General features: G+C 36.5%; 1 protein-coding gene across 7 annotated transcripts in view; it reads left to right on the top strand.

The window, feature by feature from the left end:
- Nucleotides 1-19,310, top strand: part of CTNNA2 (catenin alpha 2) — a 1,132,931-nt gene that overhangs the window by 69,846 nt on the left and 1,043,775 nt on the right. For 2 of the 7 annotated variants that reach the window (XM_059405719.1, XM_059405718.1), the window contains exon 1: nt 4,949-5,042. The exons of 2 other annotated variants lie outside the window; for them this stretch is intronic. In XM_059405719.1, coding sequence (XP_059261702.1) covers nt 4,967-5,042 — 76 coding nt within the window. In that variant the 5' untranslated portion in view covers nt 4,949-4,966. Of the gene's footprint in view, nt 1-4,238; nt 4,373-4,947; nt 5,043-19,310 lie in introns of those variants that run through there. 3 more of the 7 variants (XM_059405717.1, XM_059405714.1, XM_059405720.1) reach the window with 3 other exon arrangements.

Here is a 19,310-nt window from a genome sequence, read left to right as displayed (position 1 = left end):
TCTAACCATTCCTAAAGGATAGAGTCGTATCTCATGTAGTTTTAATTTCCTTTTCCTAATTGCTAATGACCTTGAAAAGTTTTAAATGTACATATTTTCCTTACCCTTCTTTTAGTCAAGATCAGACTCTTTCCTACTTATTATTCTATTGCATTGACTGGTAGAAGAAACTAAAAATGTCTTACTTTTTTCCCCTTCATTTTGTTGTGTGACTTGATCCTTGATCCTTCATCATGCCTATAGGCTGGAAATTAGCTGGTAAAACTTGATCTGATTTCAAGTTTGTTGCTTTGATGGAATACCTCATGGGCTGTTGAACTTTGTGTCACTTTAGGAGGGACCCAACTTCAGACTGACATTGGGTTCAAATTCTGGCAACTGTTAATCCTCCCTCATAAAGTTACCACCAACTTTTCATCTAAAGGTTTTGTCCATTTTCCTTTTCCTGAGCCAGATGTTTAAATAGTTGTTACCAAACAGCTATATATTCTAATCCTCCTCCTTTTACTTCATGTAATAGAGCCAGCTGGTTACCCCATGGTAGAGTTTATAGAAAAAAATTGGAATTCTTAACATTATTTATTTATTATTTTATTTATTTATTTTTTGAGAGAGAGTGGTGGAGGGGCCAACAGAGTCAGAGAGAGAATCTTAAGCAGGCCCCACACCCAGTGCAGTGCCCGATGAGGGAGCTCGTTCTCATGACCCTGAGATCATGACCTAAGCTAAAATCAAGAATCAGATACTTGACTAACTGAGTGACCCAGGTGCCACAGAATTGATAACTTTTAGGGGAAGGAGTTAGTTTCTCTGAAATTTCCAGTGATATTTTAATGGGAGTGAATTATTTCTTTGTTATTACTGTCTTTCTCTGTGAGCATCATCATGAGTTCATGGGTTTTATATATTCAATGTCTTTCAGTCGGTTTCACTGATTCCTATTTTGTTCAAATTTAGGTTATATTAATGAGATAAAAAAAAGAAAAACAAAGTGTAGAAGTGTATAGATTTTTATTTGTACTTGAATCTAGTTTCTGGACATTTTTTCTGCTTCTTTGACTCGTCTATATGTGGACAAATTCTGTATTCATAAAATTATCAAGTTCCAGAAAAAGAAAAATAGCTTGGTAGTATTTCATGGAGAGTAAAATAAATTAATAAATGAGTAAGATTTTACACTGTCATGATAATATATCTTCCTATCCAAGAACATATCATTTCTTTCTATTTGTTTAAATCTATCATTTCTTGCTATTTTTTTAAGTCTGTTTTTGGAGCTTTCAGGAGGGTTTAAGTATTTTTCCTCATGTAAGTTTTTCACATTTCTAAATAGTTTCTCCTTTCTGGTACTATTATGTGTTTTGTTCTGTTAGATTAATATATCGTTTAAGTGTATTTTTGTTTGTGTGTATCAAAGTTCTTATTTTCTGCATGTCAGTTTATGAATTTCCTCTTCCACTGGTATCTCTTATTGTTTGTCATAGTTTTTAAATTGATTTTCATGGTTTTCAAGGTATTTATTTGCAATGAGAGATAATCTTGCCTCTTTGTTTCTTTCTTTTTTTTTTTTTTTAAGATTTTATTTATTTATTTATTTGACAGAGAGAGAGAGATCACAAGTAGGCAGAGAGGCAGGCAGAGAGAGAAGGAAGCAGGCTCCCTGCCGAGCAGAGAACCCGATGCGGGACTCGATCCCAGGACCCTGAGATCATGACCTGAGCCGAAGGCAGCGGCTTAACCCACTGAGCCACCCAGGCGCCCATTGCCTCTTTGTTTCTAATTCTGTCTCCAATTCCTTTGTCTTGACTAAGTTGTATACTACTTCCAATTCAATGTTAAATAAATGGTCATGGTACTAGTGATCATACTTTTCTTACTCCTGAGTTTAATGTCAAAAATTCTGGCCTTTCCCCATTAAGTAAGACTTGCCTTTATTGTTAAGGTACTATAGTACATAAAAAATGGAACGTGGGATTGGTTTAGTATGTAGCTATCTCAGAGCTGACTGGCAACTGCAAATGGTATTTTAATGAGAAAATTCATCCCTGAAGTGATTTCTACCTTATTAATTCCTAGTACAGAAATGAAGGTACTTGCACAGTTGGGTGTATTTGCCTGATCTGGCTTGCACTCTATGCTAAGCATATCAGCTTCTCCCATCCTGGTTCTCAGCTTACGTTCTAGATCTCTTTCCCTAAAAGAGACTCAGAAAATATTATATCTAAGTACATTTGTGACCTAAAACTCATCCAAAACCAGAAACATCAGTTTTAGAGTGCCACAAACCCCTGGAGGGAAATGAGCTCCTGTAGGGATTTTTGGTCCTTAGGCATCTCGTGTGCCCACTTGCTGGCTTGCTGTCTGTGTAAGAGTGCTGAGGACCCCGTAGCCCTCTGCACATCACTGCTTTCTCTGCTTCTCTGCTGTGTAATGAATTTTCAAAGATTACCAAACTGTCAAGAATGTAGCATTCTTCTGATTATTTTCTGTCAAGAATGTCACCTCCTAAAACCTTGGCCTCCTGTCTTATTTATTATTGTCAATGCTGTCAGCCTTATGGTCAGATGTGTTAAATTTTGGAGTCTGGCTTATTGCATCTTATTCCCCTATTCAGCCTTTGGCAGGTTTCCTGTGTTTTAACTGCATAACAGTGTTTTATCCCTTATTTTCATTGCTCATAGTTTTTCTTTTTTATAAAGCTTTCCCTTTTTTTTGGTGGGGTTTTTTTTTTTTTAACTTTTTAGCACTTTTCCTTTTTTTCTATATTATTTTTATGTTCTAAGTATAAGAGTTCACTTGGGCAAGGCTTCATTATCTTATTCATCATCCTTTATAATTTTACTACTTACCTCTAAATTCCTCTAAAAGCAAATCTTTAGCCTTAGGTTAAGCTTCCTAGCTAAAGATATGTTTGCATTTATTTTAGTGCTTTTATATTTATTTGTATCATAAAATGTATCTTGAGTTCTTGTTATTCTTAGTTGTCTTGCAACTAAATATTTTACAAGTAATTTGAAGTTGATAACCCTTCCCAGAAATTGAAGAAAAAGCATGGGCTCTTATGGATGGAAAAAAGAAATGCTCTGTGATAGGTATGTAAATTTTATGTAATAAAAATATGTAATATGTATATATATATATATACACAATTATACAATACATATAATTATTTGTCATTGTATAGCAAATGTAGTGAGAAAAAAAGAGAGGAAAAGAGATGGGAAGTACCATCCATTTAAAAAATAGGTAGAGTTCCCTGAACTTATGGAACTTTCTGTACAAGACTTGAAGACTCTTGAGGCAACAGTAGAGTGAAGATTGACACACAAAATATTGGAAAACAATATTGGTACTTAACCTATGGTAAATAACCATATGGGAAGTACAGAGAATAGCATATATAGTCAAGGGGATATAAGACCTTTTAGTCTTTGATAGCCAAATAAATTAATGAAGGGATGATAAGTAGAGAAAAGAATGCTTTCCTCATAAGATTTTGGGAAAGTCAAATGGACAGTGGGTAGAGAGGTTTATCAATGTGCCTATCGCATAGTAAATGCTCAATAAATGTTAGTCATTGGTATTACCAGTGAGCAGTGGGTTTGAAATATCCCTAGTTCTGTGTTACTGTCTCTGTACTTTAAACTATTAGCAGGGAGAAGTGACATTCTGTCCTGAAAATGGAGGAATTTGAGCAGGGTTCATAGCCAAGCCTTCAGCAAGCCAATGTTATTCTCTGGAAGTAGTTCTGGGCCTGAATCATTGTTTGGGAAGCTGATCAGAGAGTCATAGTTCCATCTAATAAAATATATGTTCTATAATTTTAGCCTGAAAGAAAATTATTCATCTTTTTTATTTTAAGTGAAATAATTGCTGTTTTCTTCATCACAAGACCCATTGACCTCTATATTAGAAGTATGTGTTTTGTTTCCTAAATCTTTGTATACTCAATTCAGTGGTCTGAATTGTACCCACTAACTGTCCCTTTTTGTTCCCTACTGAAATTCGTTTACCCACACTGCCATTTAGGAGACATATTAGTGGGAAGAACTGTGTTTCATGCAGATTTTCCCTAGACTAAGCTTAGCCAAGCAGATGAAAAGTTGGAAATTAGACTCTGTATCATAAGGAAAGAAGTGAACCATGTTAAGTAGCACTCTTATTGATTAATAATCAATCTAGAATCACAGAAGATGCCTTACTGTGACAATTTCCAGATTTTTTTTTTTTTTTCTCAGATACCAGTTTACCCTGAAAAGTGTCAGGAAGGAGTGGAAACTAAGCAATGCCTGTGGAAGCCTTAAATCCACGTTTACTGTCTCTTTGAGCTGCAGGCATCTTCTATCTTCTAAGGATTGGAGGGCTGATCTTGGTAAGAACAAAAATGTGTCAGTCTTCAGAATTTAATTAGAGAGCAGGGCTTAGAACTTCCTCTTATAGGTATACACAAATCACAAGAAGTTTTCTCTCTACAGATTAGACTTTGCTTTCTGTAATTGTTACTAGGCTATCTGAGTACTTAGCTGCTTGAATTCCATCCCAGCCCTGTCACCTGTTACTCTGTATTGCCAGATCCCGAGCTCTAGTATTTCTTTTCAGTTTGATAGCAAAGGAATGAAAAGGTAAAGGTTTCTTTAAATCTAATTAAATTAAGTTTCATTAGTTATACTTGCTGGCGCTTCTCCTTTGAGGAGGCTTGTGAACTTTGTTTCCTGGAAACATTGTTGACTTCATCACACCGTGCTGGCCTGTATTCTGCAGTGTGTGTGTGTGTGCGTGCATGGGCGAGAGAGAGAGAAGGAGAGAGAGAGAGAGAGAGAGAGAGAAAGGACTTGTTTTTTTATTGACAAGTTTGTTTGTTTGTTTTAAAGATTTTATTCATTTATTTGAGAGAGAGAATGAGTAAGAGCATGAGCGAGGAGAAGGTCAGAGGGAGAAGCAGACTCCTCGTGGAGCTGGGAGCCCGATGCGGGACTCGATCCTGGGACTCCGGGATCATGGCCTGAGCCGAAGGCAGTCATCCAACCAACTGAGCCCCCCAGGTATCCCCCCCCCTTTTTTTTTAAAGATTTTATTTATTTATTTGAGATCACAAGTAGGCAGAGATGCAGGCTGAGAAAGAGAGAGGGGGAAGCGGGCTCCCTGCTGAGCAGAGACCAGGACCCTGGGATCATGACCCGAGGCTTTAACCCACTGAGCCACCCAGGTGCCCCCGAAAGCAGAAGCTTTAACCCACTGAGCCACCCAGGCACCCCTATTGCCAAGTTTTTGTAGTACTTCTCAGGGAATGCAAAGATTGCTGTATTTTAAAACAGTTCATCATCCGCTGCTGTCCTTGTTTCTTCAAATATGATGAAAATCTATTATGGCTTAACATCCTGAGTGTCTTCAGATTTTCAGAAACCATTGAGTATTTTCTAACTGACAGGGAGGCGCTTAATATAAAATGTTTAATTGATACGGAAATCTTTGTGTGTCAGAGGAACGACTGGATGACAGAATATCCTTCCTTTATTCTTTCTGTCATTTTCTCAGTTTGAGGTGTTTCCATAAGTACATCCTACTCATATTTGAAAACTTATGCTTTTGTCCTTTAAAAAAATCCTACATTTTATTTGCTCTTTCAGGATAAGAGCTTTCCTGTAGCTGATAGAGACCTGTTTATCTGGCACTTATGATAACTGTTGCTACAGTAAACATTATTGCTGTGCAATATTGGTAGTTTGCTTTTTAAAAACTTATCAGATGAGGGGAAAACCTGTAAATTATTTAAAAGTAAAATGGAAAATGAAATATTATCTAAACTTTCTGATATATAAAAAAATACTTTGCCTTAATTTTTGGTGATTTCAGATGAAAGCCACTCTTTCTGAATAGTGAATTTCACCATTTTGTTTTGCTCTGAGCATAAGGGCTAAATTTTAGTAAGGTGCTGTTTTATCTCCCATTTCCTCTTCTCCTGAAGTGTGTTTATATTGCTTTACGAGACACAGCACATATTATGTTGGCATACAAATTCAAAAGATCAGCATAAAAATTGAAGGTAATAACCAAGGCTTTTATTGTTTACATGAAGCAAACTGTTATAAAATAGTACCATCAGTAAATGTGATAATTTTAATTTTTTTTTCCTGTGAATTTTAATTTGAATTACCTCAGACTGGACCACTTAACCTAGTATTCTGGTTTGTACCGGAACACTATTTGGGAGAAACTAGGTCAACTGAGACAATTTAGATGAAAATGGATTGTCAATAGAATGTACTTATAGATGTTATTTGCTGTTACTTTAAACCATGATTTAGAAAAACATTTTGAAACAAGTGGTATGATGGAATGTTTCTAACTTTAATGCTTTATCACACCTAGTGACTTGGCTGACTATGTAGTAGACACAACAGTCAGGAAGAAACACCCCGCAGGGGACAAACAGCAGAGTGTGTCATAAGAATGAACTTCAATTATTTAAACTTCACCATAATCATTTTGCTTTACAAAAATATTCTGGTGACATTTCTTATAACGAATTCCTTCCCATCAAAATCATAGAATTCTGCTGCTGACTGGCTAGCAGGGGATCATTGACTTTCCATTTTATTTCAGCTTTCTCAAACTTTCTGAGCCTCAAAGGGCAACAATTCTGAGGGGATATTGGTCTCCTTAAAGTCTTATCTTTTGAGAAAGAGATTTAAGGGGAGAGCGGAAGGGAGAAAAATACTGGTGTTGCTTTATGAAAATAAATATGCGTTTTATGTATGAGGAGCCTGTTCTTAACAGTGTGTTCTCAAAGGGGGTGTTTTATTCTATTGGTTGTTTCTTTTGATACTGATTTAGGGTTTTTTTTCTGTCCCCCCCCCCCAAGGGTGATGATTAGAGCTGGTTTTAATACATTTCTTCTCTGGATTAGAAATCATCTCTCTTCCTTTCATTCATTTAATCTCACTTTTTTTTTCCTCTCTGTCTCCAAAGAGTATGAACTGATGAGTTGTGTTTAGCAGTGGTGCCAGATAAACATTTAAGTATGTGTGTTGGAAAATTCCTTTTTTCTTTCTTCTTCTTTTTTTTTTTTTTTTTTTGTGTAACTCTTGAGACGGGGGTTAATAGTTTGTTTAATTGTCCTGATCTTCCAAGTTCAAAATAATAGCAATACACACAAACAAACACACCCTCACACAGATTCTTGCCTTTGTAAGTCCAGTATCAAAATTAATGCTTTTTAATGCTATGTTAATTACTGGATGGATCCAAAGAAAAAGTTGGTGATGTATGTAGCAAAAAAGAGATAATTGGTGATTGTCTCAAGACACTCATCATCTGGTTTTGCATCTTACTCTTTTTTTTTTTCTTTTTTTTCCCGAGTCAGGTCCCTTCTCAGTCTCCTTTCTGATTTACAAGAAAAGTTGATGCCTAAAGGATCTTTTTCTAAGGAGCCTCTTAGAGGTAAAGTGAGCGATGAGTTCAGCCCAGCAAGTATTTACCTAGTACTTACACAACATCCTCAGAATTATAATAGGATTTGGAAAAACCAAACGGTGCATAGGTTTCTGTCCTTAAAGGGGATTATGGTCCATCTGGACAAAGAAAGCAAACACAGGAAGACTTTGATAAGATGAAATTGTCTTTTTTTCACCTTCAGGTAAAATCCTTATTCTAATTCCAGGTTAATTTCAGGCCATCAGAACTCTCCCAAATTCATTTTCTCTCTACTCTGCCTGAGCGTCATGGTTGAATGTCTCTCATGAACACTCACCACCACTTCAGTGCCGATGTCAACTTCTCCAGTATTACTTTACTTTCTTAGTATACTATACTTAGTTCCTCAACCCTAGAACAATACACTTGACCTTGTCCTACACCTGGAATCCATTGCTGCAGTTATAGAACATTACGGAAACAGTTGGAATTCCATCATGGAGCACTGGGGCAATCTTCAGTTACTGTAGAACTAGCAACACTAGATTTTGCTTACCTTCAAAATCCTTACGTAGAGCAGCTTCTAGCTCTGATTACAGCTTTCCTTCTTTGCAGCTTTTATCATGTGCGTCTACAGCTTTTCAGGCTTTTCTTCAAGACCTGTCTCTAGGTGGATAACCTCACTGTTTCATACAGCTTCTGCTTTTTCTTCCTTCCCTACTCCCTGTTGACCCTCTGTCTGGTGATCCAGTTGAATTGGTGACTCACTGTCTTCCTCACGTCCATTACCTCCCCTGCGTCCGTGCCTCACCTTTTCAGCACAATCCCAGCACGTGCCAGTGTTTTCTCTACCTTCTTCTTTCTTGTGCCCATGTGATGGCCACTTCTGAAGAAATAGTGGGCAGTGATGCAGGTGGGCTCCACAGCAAATCCATGGTCATCATCTGTGGCCAAGCCTCAGTGCTGCTCCTCTCTTTTCTTAGTTCTGAGACATATTTCCTTAGTTACTTTTATCCTTTTTTTTTTTAAATTTTATTTTATTGTGGTCAGAACATAAAATGAGATGTGCCTTCTTGAATTTTTAAACGTACTTATATTATTGTAGACTCAAGGTACAGTGTTGTACAGTAGATGTCTAGAGCTTTTCTTGTTTACCTGTCACTTTATGCCCATGAATTAGCAATTATTTACTCCTCCACTCAGCCCCTGGCAGCCACTTTCACTCTTTGATTCTGTGAATTTGACTAATTTAGATACCTTACATATAAATGGAACTAGGCAGTTCTTGTCTTTCCGCAACTGGCTTCTTTCTTTTACAGGGTCCTCAAAGTTCATTTCATCCAGGTTGTTGCATATTGCAGAAGTTTCTTCTTTTTAAAGAATAAATAGTATTCTGCTGTGTGTGTATGTATGTACATGTGTGTATTTCTTTATCTATTCATTTGTCAGTTGACATTTAGGTTGTTTCTCCTTTTTGCCTGTTGTGAATAGTGCTGCAATGAGTGTAGGAAAGTCAGCATTTCTTTGAGATCCAAGTTTTAATTATTGTGGATATATATACCCAAAAGTGAGATTGCTGGGTCATTTAGTAGTTCTTTATCTTTAATTTTTTTAAGAACTTCCATATGGTTTTCCATAGTGGATATACCATTTCTCAATTCCACCAACAGTACACAAAGCTTCCAATTTCTTGACATGATTGACAACACTTACGTTTTTATTTGTTTTTGATAATACTCATGCAGACAGGTGTGTTGTGATATCTCATTGTGGTTTTGATTTGTGTTACCCTGATGGCTAGTATGTAGAATACTTTTTCATATTCCTGTTGGCCATTTGTGTGTCTTCCTTGGAGAAATGCCTATGCAAGTCCATTTTTTCAATCAGTTTCCCCCCCACCCCCTCCCCTTATTGAGTTGTGGTTCTTTATAGACTTAGGATATTAACCCCCAGGAGGATACATGGTTTGCAAGTATTCTCTCCCACGCTTTTTATTGACTTTTCAATCTGTTGGTTTTTTACCTTGGCTCCGTAGAAGCTTTTCAGTTTGATATAGTCCCATTTGCTTATTTTTGTTTTTGTTTCTTGTGCTTTTGGCGTCATATGCATGAAATCATTGCCAAGACCAATATCAAGGAGCTTTCCTTCTATGTTTTCTTCTAAGAGTTTTATGGTTTCAGGTCTTATTAAGTCTTTAATCTATTTTGCTCTCGTTTATTTTATTGGTTTTTTAAGTCTGTGCCAAATAATTTCCCATGACATTTATTTATTTTTTTTCCAAATCCCCTTATTGATCTCCACCTCTTCCCACTTGATACTTTCTTGTTTCGAGCAGTATTGTAGCACAGAGATTTGGAACAGGTTCTCACCATATAGACTGGGTTCGAGCCTGTGCTCTGTGATTTATTTTATGACACTGGTTAAGTAATTTGTCTTTCTTTACCTCTATTTTTTGATCTGTAAAATGGGGATGACAATGCCACCCATTTTAAAGAGATAATGTAAGGGTTAAATGAGTTAATGTTAGTACAAAAGCACTTAAAATAGCACTTGCCATATCGTAGGAAACATGTTAGTGTTGGTTATTATTGCATATTTTAGCACTGGTAGTGTTGAGGCTTTTAGGTCTCATACTCTATTTCTAACCTACATACTTATGAATTTGTTAGCAACTCATCCACTCTTAGTGCATTTTTCTTCATTTTTCAGAAATGATGCATTAAAAGATCATTTCTTCCTGTTTCTCCCTGCCTGCGGCCTAGTTTCATGTTTATCTCTCATTTTCTCCCACATCTTAAATCTATTGCTTCATAGAAAATTCATACCCTGAGCCCATACGCTTCTTCCATTCCAAAAACAATCAGGAACAGTCATCATCATCACTGTTCTCATCCGAAGCTACCAAAGGATAGAAAGGGATTGTCCTCTGGTACTTCCTCATATACTTTCTGAGGTCCTTTCTTTTTCTCTTTTCTCATATAAATTTTTTTTTAAGGATTAGTCTTCCCTCCTTACTACACTTCTTTCTGGCTTTAGCTGGAAAGTTACTAAATACTGAGCAAGGAAGCCAACAATTAGGTGCTGGTCACATTCAAAGATTTGGTCTCTGTCCTTAGTCCACTCTGACTCTCTTCTGGATTTCACACTGTTAGCCAATTTTGACTTTCATGACATAAGTTCTCATCTCAACCGTCCCACTCATATGGTTTTGCTCCAGGCTCTGACTCTCTCCTTGTCTCCTTTCTTAGGTCTTCCTCCCACCTCCTAAATATATGCTTTCCCCCACGTCCCATTTTTCACACTGATCCTTGTTATATATGTTCCTTGGGTAATTTAATCTATTCCCATGATTTATATACTGTTTACCGGATGTGGCAGTGACTCACAAATCTCTATTTCTAGCCCCAAACTCTCTCCTGAGCATTCAGACCTCTTTCCAACTATTTCCTAGATATGAACACCCAAAGGCATCCCAGATTCAGTGCATCTAAAATTAAACTCATTATACTTCCAATTGTCACACTGTTCCTGTATTTCTATTGTAATGGATCCTTTCACTATCCGCCTAAAGAGCCCAGGCCAGAAACCATAAAAGTCCCTATTTGTATCGTGATACTTAAATTGTATTATACGTTCCTCTTTCTTTCAGTCTTAGCTCTCACTGCCTTACTTTAGGCCTTCATTTTCCTCTACCTGAGATATTCCAAGAAACTTTTCATGATTTTTTTTCTGCTGATTTCACTGTCTATCCAATCTACCTTATGTGTACTTGACAGTTATATTTCTAGAACACGAATCTGATCATGTGCTGTTTTGCTTAAACTTCTTAGGTGGTTTTCCATTACTTACATTTTATGATCCAACTCATAATAAAGCGGTAATCTTTACCATCCAGCCACAACCTTTTTTTTTTTTTTCCTCAGCCCTAATTTTAGTCAAAGCCTCTAATATACAAATGGTACAAGTCTATTCTTCTTTGTGATGCTCTTTTCCTTAATGCGTATATGTTTTGTCTTTGCACACAGTAAATGTTACCTATTCCTATTCTTTAGAAAATTATTATTTATCCTTCCAGACCTAGCCCAATTTCTATCTTTGGGAAGCCTTTCACAGATCATTCATGTAATCTTTTTCAAATTTCTTAGTCTTTTGTTCTACAAAAGACTACCAGTTCTACAAAAACTACTATATCTATTAATTATAACACTGGCCTGGAACTATTTTGAATTTCCAAGACTCTTGTGTTCCTGACACCCAGGACACTGCCTGGAACTTGGTAGGTGCTTTGTGAATGCTTGAATGAACTTTAGAACTAAGTATTTTTAAAAGATGAAGGAGATATAGTTTGTGTCATTGTAAGTTAGCTTAAAGATAGGACAAGTGGTGGAGGAAAGAAATGTCAGTAGACCAAATGATACATAAGATCCAAATGGAAAAGGAAGAGAGCATTAAGAAATAGATCCTTGGGAATAGGAGAACATTGGAGAACAATGGAGAGAGAACATAGAAGAACAATGACACTAGAAGAGGAAGAAAGATGATACCATTAAAGATGACCATGGCACCAAAGAACACGAGGGAAGAGATGACAACAGAAGGAAAGGGCCACTTTGTGAAAGAGAAAACCCTGAGTCTGAATGTTGTCAGAGAGCATCCCCTCATTGCAGCTGTGTTACATGTTTCTGCTAACAAACAGGACTACACCACCATAGTCTTCTCAGTTTTTCTCCAATACATATGTTCAAAGAGTCCTAAGCCCAAAATCCATTCTCTCTAATCTGCAATTTACTGTATGGAAAACATCCTTGACCTATAGCTGGTCTCCTGTACAGCAACCTTCCAGGACTGTGCTATTTGCCAGGGGTTTTTCTTGCAGAAAGCAAACACCAAAATTATATTCTGTGGAATTATTGAGCATTATTTTGTTCCTGAAGGATACTGGGGAATGTCAGTCTTGGAAGGTCATGAAAATTACTCTACTCAGGGTTTGTAAAGAACTTCTGCCTTGCATAGAGTGGTAGAGGACTTCTAATACTTATAGTAATGAGGCCTCTGTTGTGTGGGTCAGTTAGAAACCATATTTAATATTCATAAAATAAACCACATGTGTGTAAATACATTCTTTGTGTGTGTGTGAAGAACTAAAATATGCTACATTTGTTTTACTTCTTAGAAACATCAGATGCCCCATAGAGATGTTCACAGATAGAACATATGCAAGAGAGGGACCTGAGCACATGTTAGATCTGAGAACAGGTCAGTTGGGCCTATTGTATCTCTTCCATTGCAAGGTCATCTGAAAAAAAATTTAAATGAATACTTTTTTTTTTTTTTTACAACAGTTTTAGGTTTGTAGCAAAATTGAGCAGAAGATATAGAGATTTCTCATATATCTTGTATCCCCATGTATTCACGGCCTCTCCCTTTATCAACATCCCCATCAGAGGGTACATTTGTTACAGTTGATGAACCTGCATTGACACATTATTATCACCCAAAGTCCATAGTTTGGATTAGGTTTCACCTTTGGTGTTCTAATTCATGTTGCTGTGACATATGGGTTTGCATCAATGTTAGTGACTCGTATCTACCACTAGTAGGTCATCATACAGAATACAGTCATACAGAATATTTTCATTGTCCTAAAAATTCTCTGTGTTCCTTTATTCATTCCTCCCTCCCCCCAAACCCTGGCAACAACTGAGTTTTTTGCAGTCTCCATAGTTTTGTTTTTTTCTTTTCCCAAAATGTCATATAGTTGGAATCATACAATATGTAGCCTCTTCAGATGGCCTTATTTCACTTAGAAATATATTTTTAAGGTTCTTCCATACCTTTTCATGGCTTGAAAACTTCTTCCTTTTTAGCATTAAGGAATACTGAAGGACACTGTGGCAACTATGAATAAAGCTGCCGTAAACATCCTTGTGCAGGTTTCTGTGTAGATCTCAGTTGTCAGCTACTTTGGGTAAATGCAAGCGTGGCTCATTTTACTGCACTTCATTTAATTGGGATTCACAGATCCTGTGTTTTTCACAGGTTGGTTTGTGGTAGTGTTGCATCCAGCAACTCTATCATCACCATTTTTCCAACGGCATTTGCTCACTTAATGTCTTTGTGTCACATTTTTCTAATTTTCATAATACTTCAAACATTATTATTATTATTATTATTATTATATTTGTTATGGTGATCATGTTTGGTGATCTTTGATTTTACTGTTGTAATTGTTTTGTGATGCCACGAGCCCACCCATGGAAGAGAGCAGCCTTAATTGATAAAGGTGTGTGCTCTGTTTCATTGATCAGTCTTTCCCCATTTCTCTTCCTCTCCAATGGGCCTCTCTATTCCCTGAGATACAATGATATAAAAATTGGGCCAAGTACTAATCCTACAATGGCCTGTAAGTGTTCAAGTGAAAGGGAAGTGTCACACATCTCTCATTTTAAATCAGAAGCTAGACATGATTAAGCTTAGTGAGGAAGACATGTTGAAAGCTGAGGTAACCTGAAACTTAGACCTCTTGCACCAGTTAGCCAGATGTTGAATACAAAGGAGATGTTATTGAAGGAAAGGAAAAGTGCTCCTCTAGTGAACACAGGAATGATAAGAAAGTAAAATGGCTTTACTACTGATACGGAGAAAATTATAGTAGTCAGAATAGAAGACCACGCCAGCCACAACATTCACTTAAGCCAAAGCCAAATCCAGACCAAGGCGCTAACTCTCTTTGAGTCTGTGAAGGCTGAGAGAGGTGAGGAAGCTACAGAAGAAAAGCGGGAAGTTAGCAGATGGATTAATGAGGTTTAAGGAAAGAAGCCATCTCTCTAACTTAAAAGTGCAAAGTGAAGGAGCAAGTGCTGATGTAGAAGCTGCTGCAAGTTATCTAAGAGATCTAGCTAGGATAATGGGAATGGCTACACTAAACAACAGATTTTCAATGTAGACAAAACTGCCTTTGATTGGAAGAAGATGTAATCTGGGGCTTTCATAGTTGGAGAGGAGAAGTCAATGCCCGGCTTCAAAATTTCCAAGTACAGTCTAATGCTCTTGTTAGCAACTAGTGCAGCTGGTGACTTTAGGTTGAAGCCAGTGCTCATTTACCATTCTGAAAATCTTAGGGTCTTTTAAGAATTACGCTATATCTACTCTACCCTACTCTATGTATGAAACAGCTAAGCCTGGTGACAGCACATTTGTTTACAACACGACTTATTAAATATTTTAAGCCCACTGTTGAGATCTTGTGCACAGTGAAAGAAGATTCCTTTCAAAATATTACTGCTCATTGACAGTGTACCTGGTGATCTAAGAGCTTTGATGGAGATATAGGAGATTAATGTTTTCATGCCAGCTAACACATCATCCATTCTGTAGCCCATGGATCAAGGAGTAATTTTGAGTTTCAAGCCTTATTATTTAAGAACTACATTTCATAAATTTATAGCTGCCATAGATGGTGATTCCGGTGATGGATCTGGGCAAAGTAAATTGAAAACTTTCTGGAAAGGATTCAATATTCTAGATGCCATTAAGAATATTCATCATTAATGGAAAGAGGTCAAAATGTCAACATTAACAGGATTTTGGAAGACATTGATTCCAACCCTCATGGGTGATTTTGAAGAGTTCAAGACTTCAGTGGAGGAAGTAACTGCAGAAATGTTGGAAATAGGAAGAAAACTAGAATTAGAAGTGGAGAGCCCAATTGTCCATCAACTGATGAATGGATAAAGAAGATGTGGGAGATTATATATATATATATATATATATATATATATATATATATAAAATCTCTCACATACTTACAAGTATTTGTGTATATACATACTCACCCATTAAAAAAGAATGGAATTTTCCCATTTGTAGTGACATGGATGAAGCTCGAGTATTATGTTAAGTGAAATAAGTCAGCCAGAGAAGAACAAATACCATATCATTTCACTCAGGTGGAATTTAAGAAACAAAACAAATGAACATGAGGGGTAGAAAAGAAAGGCAAACCAAGAAACAGACTCATAACTATAGAGAACAACTGTTGGGTACAGTAAGGGAGGTCGATGGGGGTAGGGGGCAGGTTAAATAGGTGATGGGGATTTAGAGCACTTGTGATGAGTACCAGTGTTATATGTAAGTGATGAATCACTAAATTCTATATCTGAAACTAATATTGTGCTGTATGTTAACTACTTGGAATTAAAAAATAAAAGAGGTGACTGAAGATGTGACTGAATTGCTGCAATCTCATGAAAACTTTAATGGATGAGGAATATCTTCTTACAGGTGAGCTAAGAAAGTAGTTTCTTGAGATGGAGTCTACTGGTGAAAATGCTCTGAAGATTGTTGAAATGACAGCAAAGAATTTAGAATATTACCTAAATTTAGTTGATAAAAGCAGCAGTAGGGTATAATCCATTTTAAAAAATTGATAAACTGGATTTCAATAAGATTTAGAACTTGTGCTTTGTGAAAGACAGAGTCAACAGAATGAGAAGAGAAATGATGAGTTGGGAGAAAATACGTGCAAAAGACACATCAGTAAAGGACTACTATCCAAATATATAAATACCTTTTAAAACTGATTAGTAAGAAAATGAACAACCTGGTTAAAAAATAAGCCGAAGACCCTAGCAGTCACCTTACCAAAGAAGATATACAGGTGGGAGATGGGCCTATGAGAAGATTTCCACATCATATGTCATCAGGAAAATACAAATTAAAACAACAAGAGCTACCAGTAAATATCTACTGGAATGGCCAAAAATCTAGAAGACTGACAACACCAAATGCTCACAATGATGTGGAAGAACAGAAACTCTTATCCATTGCTGGTGGGAATGCAGAATGATACAGCTGGGTCAGCTTTAGCTCAAGTGGTTACTTCACAAACAGTTCTCAGAATGATACAGCCACTCTGGGAAACCGTTTAGCAGTTTCTTACAAAACTAAACATACTCCTACTGTAAGATCCAGGCATCATACTCCTTTGTACAGGCGTACCTCAGAAAGATTGTGGATTCAGTTCCCAACCACTACAATAAAGCAAATATTGTAGTAAGTGAGTCAAATAATTTTTTTGGTTTCCTAATATATATAAAAGTTGTGTTTACAATATACTATAGTCCATTTAGTGTACATCATTTTGTCTCAAACAGTGTACATAGCTTAATTAAAAAGACTTTATTGCTAAAAAGTGTTAACTATCCTCTTAGCTTTCAGCAGATCATAATCTTTTTGCTGGCAGGGAGGGTCTTGCCTTGATGCTGATGATTGCTGAATAATAAAGGTAGTAGATTGCTGAAGGCTAGGGTGGCCTGACAGTTTCTTAAATTAAGACAACATTGACATTTGTCACATGGACTCTTTCTTTCATGAACAGTTCCTCTGTAGCATTAGATGCTATTTGGTAGTATTTTAGTTGTATTGAAAAAGCCATTGCCATACCCAAGATCATCTAGGTTTTCCCCTTAATTATCTGCTATAGGTTTTATAGTTTTATATTTTTTTACACTTAGATTTTTGACCCATTTTAGGTTAGTTTTTGCAAAAGGTATTAAATTTGTGTCTAGATTTGTGTTGTTATTGTTCTTGTTGTTCTTTTGTATGTGGATGTCTAGTTGTTCTAGTACCAGTTGTTGAAGAGATCATTTTTGCTCTACTGTACTGTGTTTAATCCATATCAAAGGTCAGTTGACTGTATTTATAAGAGTTATTTTCTGGGCCCACTTTTCTAGTCCAGTTTTTTTTTTTTTTTTTGTCTTGTGTCTCACCAGTACCACACCATCTTGACTATTGTAGCCTCACAGTAAATCCTGAAGTCAGGTGGTGGCTGTCCTCTGATTTTATTCTTCTTCAAAATGGAGTTGGCTATTCTGGGTCTGAAGTATTTTTTTTTTGTTGTTTTTAAGTGAGATCATGAGCAAAAACACCTATAAATAATTGAAGACATATATATAAAAAATATGAATAAAAAATGCTTAGTCGACTCTTATATGTATGTTATACTGTTGAAAAAATAAATCTGCTCATAGATAATAGTTTTATGAAAAAAAAATACATAGAACTAAACTTTACTTTGTTATTGATTACCCCAAAATTCTCTGTGACCTATTAATCTTAGGATACTTAGTATGATTTCATCTGCAATAAGGCTGTTTTGGACATTATTGCTAAGTGGAATTATGTTTCTAAATTGAATGCCCATCTTAAGCATTTATAATAAAATCAGAAGAATATACTAATTGTCCAAATAGTGGGAATGGAAACAATATCTGGATTTACAGGACACAGAAAAACAATCTAGAAAAATCTGAGTTTTTTTAAGTAAGATATTTCAAAGACAATATCTTGGCAATTTATTTAGGAAATGATTTTTCTTGATATTAGAGAAAAATGTCCTTTACTCTTTTACTTTGACTTCTTGAAAGAGCATTCATTTTTATTTTTTAAGATTTTATTTGTTTATTTAACAGAGAGAGAGCGAGTGGATACATACGCAAGGTGATTAGCAGGTAGGGGGAGAGGGAGAAGCAGGCTACCCTGATCAGGGAGCCCAATACCTAGGCTTGATCCCAGGATCCTGGGATCATGACCTGAGCTGAAGGCAGATTCTTAACTTATTGAGCCACCAGGTGCCTGAAGCAGCATTTTTTTTTAGAATGTGACTGGCCAGATCTAGAAGACATGTTAATTGAATCCTAACCATATCTTGTGAGGAACAACTGAAGAATTTAGGAAGAAATAGAACTTGAGGGGATGAAACAGAGAAGTTCAGGAAAGTGGTCTTAAGTTTCTCCACATATTTGAGGAGTCATTATGTGAAAGACAGATTAAATTACTTATGTGTTACTGTCAGAATTCAGTATAACAGCTAATTTTCCATAATTTCCCATTTATAGGGAGGGAAAGATAATAGTAAGATTTGCTTACTGAATTTAACTAACCCCAAAGATAGTGAGCTTCTCACCACTTGGTTATTAACAGTAAGTATGTGACTACTTGTGTGGAATGGATTCATGTGATATGTGGAAGTGTCACCATATATGGGAGTAAAAATTTGCAAATTATGTTCAGTTTTACTAGCGATCAAATAATGAACTATAAAAACAGTGAAATGCCATATTTATTTTTTCATTTAGGAAAGATTAATATATATTCATACTTCTCTAATGTTAGTGAGAATGAGGAGAAAGAATAATTCATCTTATTGAAAGAAATACAAATTTATCAACTTTTGTTGAAGGAAATTTGTCAAAAGCCTTAAAAATGTCAAATTTGTCAAAACCACTTAAAATTCCAAGAGGTTGGATTGCCTAAAGCAGATCCTGAGATTATGACTTCGCGTGCATGTGATTCGTTAAGGAACTGTTCCATGGGCAACTGATAGGATCATAGCAGACGTAGGACAGTTGAGGGGACAGATGAGGGGGCTGGACAACAGGCCATGTTCTGCAAGAGGGTATCCTGGGATATGTGGAATGTTAGTACTCCTCAGGATTATCCTGATCTGAAGCTGGGGAGCTGGGCTTTCAAACTCAGCAACTGTCAGTTATTGTTGAGTGGTGAGGTCATGTGCAAGTGTAAATGTTCCATAGTCTGAGAAAGAATCCACCAAAGAAAAGTTATAGGTGGCAGTTGTTAGAACCAAAAGCCTCATGAAGCCACCAAATTGGAAAAAAATGGTGCAAGAATTTTTTTTAAATTTTTTTTATAAACATATATTTTTATCCCCAGGGGTCCAGGTGTGTGAATCACCAGGTCCACACACCCCACAGCACTCACCAAAGCACAACCCCCAATGTCCATAACCCCACCCCCCTTCTCCCAAGACCCCTCCCCCCAACAACTCTCAGTTTGTTTTGTGAGATTAAGAGTCACTTATGGTTTGTCTCCCTCCC

The sequence above is a fragment of the Mustela nigripes genome, chromosome 7, assembly GCF_022355385.1.
Source record: "Mustela nigripes isolate SB6536 chromosome 7, MUSNIG.SB6536, whole genome shotgun sequence".
NCBI lineage: Eukaryota > Metazoa > Chordata > Mammalia > Carnivora > Mustelidae > Mustela > Mustela nigripes.
Note: the sequence above shows the minus strand (reverse complement) of the source record. Positions and strands in the feature narration are given on the sequence as shown.